Source organism: Microtus ochrogaster, chromosome 5, assembly GCF_000317375.1.
Source record: "Microtus ochrogaster isolate Prairie Vole_2 chromosome 5, MicOch1.0, whole genome shotgun sequence".
Lineage (NCBI taxonomy): Eukaryota > Metazoa > Chordata > Mammalia > Rodentia > Cricetidae > Microtus > Microtus ochrogaster.
Window position 1 is genome coordinate 38,229,906 of NC_022012.1, and position 4,748 is coordinate 38,234,653.

The 4,748-nt window shown below is 49.4% G+C and overlaps 1 protein-coding gene across 1 annotated transcript in view; it reads right to left on the reverse strand.

Moving 5' to 3' along the window:
* Positions 1 to 2,929, reverse strand: part of Hmbs (hydroxymethylbilane synthase) — a 10,305-nt gene extending 7,376 nt beyond the window's left edge. Inside the window, exon 1 of the mRNA XM_005347177.2 lies at positions 2,754 to 2,929. Within this exon, the coding sequence (XP_005347234.1) occupies positions 2,754 to 2,786 (33 nt within the window). The 5' untranslated portion in view covers positions 2,787 to 2,929. The remainder of the gene's footprint in view (positions 1 to 2,753) is intronic.
* Positions 2,930 to 4,748: the final 1,819 nt, after the last annotated feature.

A 4,748-nucleotide genomic window follows, 5' to 3' on the forward strand; every position in this document is an offset into this window, starting at 1 on the left:
TGGCTGTGAGCCACCACGTGGTTGCTGGGAATCGAACTCAGGACCTCTGGAAGAGCAGGCAGTGCTCTCAACCACTGAGCCATCTCCCCAGCCCCGAGAGGTGCAAACTTTTAATCCCAGCACTTAGGAGGCAAAGGCAGGGGGATCTCAGTGAGTTGGAGGTCAGCTTGGTCTACCAAGTGAGTTCTAGAACAATCAGGACTTTTACACAGAGAAACCCTGTCTCGAAAAACCAAAAAATAAAATAAATGAAAGTGAGGATAGTCTATGAGGAACTGCCTAACATTAATTTGTCTAATTTTTTTTTTCTAATGTCAGAGCTAGAGCCAAGAGCTCAAAGGGACACACCTCTTCCTCCTGTCACGGAGCCTTGGATAAAGGTGTTTAGTGTCAAGCAGGTAGAACTGGGTTCTGCAGCCTGACACAAAGCTCTTATTTCTTCCCGCTGACTGGAGCCACTGTAGAAACCGTGCGCCCTGCCTGGAGCCACTGTAGAGACTGTGCGCCCTCCCTGGAGCCACTGTAGAGACCGTGCGCCCTCCCTGGAGCCACGGTAGAAGCTGTGCGCCCTGCCTGGAGCCACTGTAGAGACTGTGCGCCCTCCCTGGAGCCACGGTGAAAGCCGTGCGCCCTCCCTGCACTGGGTCCCTCCTCTCACAGGTTCTTCTGCAGCAGGCAGACACTCAGGTTCTTGGTCACTGGAGGAGGTGAAACTTACCCTTGGACTCCAATCTACTCCACTGCGATAATTCCTCCCTCGAACGACTCTGAGACAGCCTCTCCCGTTTAGCTAGGCTTGAAACACTCAACACAGAAATTCCAGGCCACAGGGAGCCCACAGGAAGGAATTACTAGGTTTAAGCAATTCCTTAATTGACCCCATACAGAATTTTTAAGTCCAATTGTTCCATTAAAAAAAAATGAGTATTGGGTGATGGCCTTTAATCCCAGCACTCAGGAGGCCGAGGCAGGCGGATCTCTGAGTTCTAGGCCAGCTTGGTCTGAGTTCCAGGGCAGCCAGGACTACACAGAGAAACCCTGTCTCAACCACCCCTCCCACCCCCAAAATAGTACTGTGATGTGAAGGGCTGGAGAGATGGTTCCCTGATTAAAGCACTGGCTGTTCTCCCCGAGGACCTAGGTTCAATTCCCAGTACCCACACAGAGGTTACAACGGTCTGTAACTCTAGTTCCAGGGGATCTCTGGTTCCCTCATCTGTCCTATGCTGGGCACACACATAGTTCACACAGACATGTTTTCAAGCAAAACACCCATACATATAAACAAACTACTTTTGTTTGGTTTCCGGAGACAGGGTTTCCCAATGTAATCCTGGCACTCCGGGAACTCACTCTGTAAACAAGGCTGGCCTTGAACTCAGAGATCCTGCTGATTCTGCTGGGATTAAAGGCACACCTGTGCCACCACTGCCAGGCATAACAAATTAATTTTTTAAAAAAGTATTTGTTGTTGGACATGTGGTATATATGCCTTTGTTCCCAGCATTCAGGAGGCAGAGATAGGCAGAGCTCTGTGAGTTTGAGGCCAGCCTGGGTCTACAAAGCAAGTTCCAGGACAGCAAGGGCTGTTCTACAGAGAAACCAGGTCTCCAAAACAAACAAAAATAAAAATTTGGGCTGGCCTGGCAAGATGCTGTACAAACCTGATGACATTAAGTTCTAGCCCCAGATACTGTGGAATGAGTTAGCCTCCACTGCACACTTGCACTATGGCCTGTGTCCATGTGCACAAACACAGACGCGGTAACAAGAAACAGTAATCAAATAAAAAGAAAAATAAAACACACAGGGCACGGTGGCACATGTCTAGTAACCAGGAGAATCGGCCCAGCCCAGGAGTCTGAGCCCAGCCAGGTGAAGGGAGTATTATCATTTATAGGCTTAGGCCATTGTTTCTGCCTACTGTCCTCACAACAACCCTACTGTGTAAGACAGTGCAGGTACTTCCAGCAAGTGTCACAGAGCAAAGATGCAGAGAGGTCAAATGAATGGCTGAAAGCCTCACAGCAACGCACAGGCAGAAAGTGGGCACTGAGATCTCGATCTTCCTCCTCCCAACCTGAAAAGTCTACACTAACAAAGACTCTTGCGGCTCCCAGGCTGGGCAAGAGATAAGCAGGCCCCACAGCTCTGCCTTATCTCAGGCAGTCAGTGGCCTTAGAGCTCAGTGTAAGGCCTGCCTGCCAGTCCAGAGCTTTCCAGCAGGTTAGGAATGACAAAGCCCAAGTGGCTCCCAGTGACAAGAGTAATTCAGGTGTGTCTTAGCTGGGTGGCTGGGGTTGGGTGACTTTTATAACGGAGAAAGGGAGAAGGCACACCTCCAAGATGTTTGCATATACTTCTAAGTCTTGGGGTGGAGGGTGCTCTCCTATGAATCAACCGGCTAGTGTTCCAAGGCAGCTGGATTTGCCTTGACCCCTCCCTAAGTCATGAAAGAATCTTGTCTGTGTATACACTTTTACTAGCCCACTATCCCTTAAGCTAAGGGAAATCCAGGCAGAAGCCCAAAGATGGACCATCTTTCCACTCCCAACCCTGTCCCCACTGTTCAGGATCACCCCCTTCCCTTCGTAAGGGCAACTTAGTTACTGGCCCTTTAAAATGTCTAGAGGTGGGGAGGGGACATGACAGCTAGCTGTTCTGACCAATGGACGACGGAGCATGGCAACTCGGGACCAATCGTTGCATCCAAAAAAACCCAAAGGCGTGCGGGTCGCCGGCTCAGGACTCACCGCCGTTGCAGCCGCGCTGCCGTTACCGGACATGACTCCGCTTAGGGCGCAGGCGCGGCGCTGCCGCTGCGGCGCCCTGGAGGCTGCAGAAGCCGGCAACCTGGGCCGGCGGGGACTGAAGGCACATGGGGGCCGAGCCCGCACTCCAGCCGAGCTGCAGGACCTGCCGAGCTCTGCGTCACATCCGCTGCCCTCTCTCGAAGGGGCGGCACCTTCCTCTGGGCGGGAATTAGGGTTGCGAAATAACCGGCCTCATTGCCGGCATCCACCTGGCCTACTGCACAGAATAACCAATGGTTTTGATTTTATGGTTTTAATACTTTTTTGCTTTTCTTTTTTTTTTTTCATTTTGTTTCTCGAGACAGGGTTTCACTGTGTAGCCCTGGGTGTCCTGGAACTCACTTTGTAGACCAGACTGGCCTCGAACTCATGAGTGCTGGTATTAAAGGCTTGCGCCGCTACCATCCGGCTATTTTTCATTGTATTTATTAAATGTGTGTAGTGTGGGTGCGCGTCTGCCATGGTGTGCATAGAGAGGTCAGGATAACTTAAGGGAGTCGGTTCTCTTCCCTCCATTATGTCCCGGGGAGTTTGAACAAGTTACCATATCTGCTGAGGTGCATTCAACATCGACAGATGACAGGGCTCGAGACGGCTCCTTAGACTTTCACAGCTTCACCTCTCCAGCACTGGTGGAAGCAATTAGTGTAAATGTGCTGTTTTCTTTCTTCTAATCAAACTAAACTTTGCTATACTGTAAAGTAAGCAGGTCTTTTTAAGGCAAGGTTTGGGCTATTAGGAGCTCAGGCTGGCCTTGAACTTTTCCATTCTTCAGGCTCAGTCTCCCACACCAGACAGCAGTTCTTGTTTGTTTGAGACAAGGGCCTTGTGTGGCCCAGAATATCCTTGAACTCCACCTTGGTACTTGCTAGGATTACAGCCAGTACCACCATTCTTTGTTGACCCCCTGCAGCTGGAAAGGCTAAAAATTTATCCAAGAGTGCCTCTGTGTCTTCCTCCCACAGACCGCGTGAATCACACCCAATACAACAATGCTTGAATTTCTACTTTAAGAAAATGGAACTAGCTGGGCAGTACTTGCACACACCTTTAATCCCAGCACTCAGGAGGTAGAGACAGTAGGATCTCTGAGTGTTGACCTAAAATGTGGGTTCCAGGATAGCCAGGGTTACACAAAGAAACCCTGTCTCGGAAAACAGAACCCACAACACACAATGAACGTAGTACAAAGAGGTGAATGGCTCAGGAGTTAAGAGCACTTGTTGCTCTAACAGAGGACCTGGGTCTGGTTCCCAGCACCAATATGGGGTTCTCAGGCACCTGTAAGTATAGTTCCAGAGGCTGTTACCCTCTTCTAAGAAGTCACCCTGAGCATTAGGCATGCATGTGTACACATACATACAGGCAGGCATTCATACATATACATGTATGTATATACCTTCCTAAAGGAAATGGTTATGTTAAACCCAGGTCCTGGGCACTCCTGTAATTCCACCACTCAGGAGTTGGAGGATCAGAACTTCAAGGTCCTCTTCAGTTACACAGTAAATTTGAAGTTAATCTGGGCTACAAGAAACCTGATCAAAAAGAAATCCGGCTGGGCTGGGTGGTCATACCTTTATTCTCAGCAATCAGGAGTTCGAGGCAAATCTCTGCAAGTTTGTGGTCAGACTCTTTGTCTCAAAAAGGGTGTATGGGGTATGCAACCCTAAAGACAAGTGGAATAACACATATGTTGATGAAATTCAAGGCCTCACATGTGCGAGGCACACACTGTCCACTGAGCAGTATCCCCAGCCTTGAAGAGCACTTGTTAGGTGTGTGCTGGCACTGGGGAAGCTGAGGCCAAAGCATTCTGAATCCAGTGCTATGCCGATGACAAGACCCTGTCTCAAAAACAAAACACACACACACATACACACACTCTGCACTGGCATGTACGGCACTTGTTTCTTGTTTTTTGTTTTTGTTTTT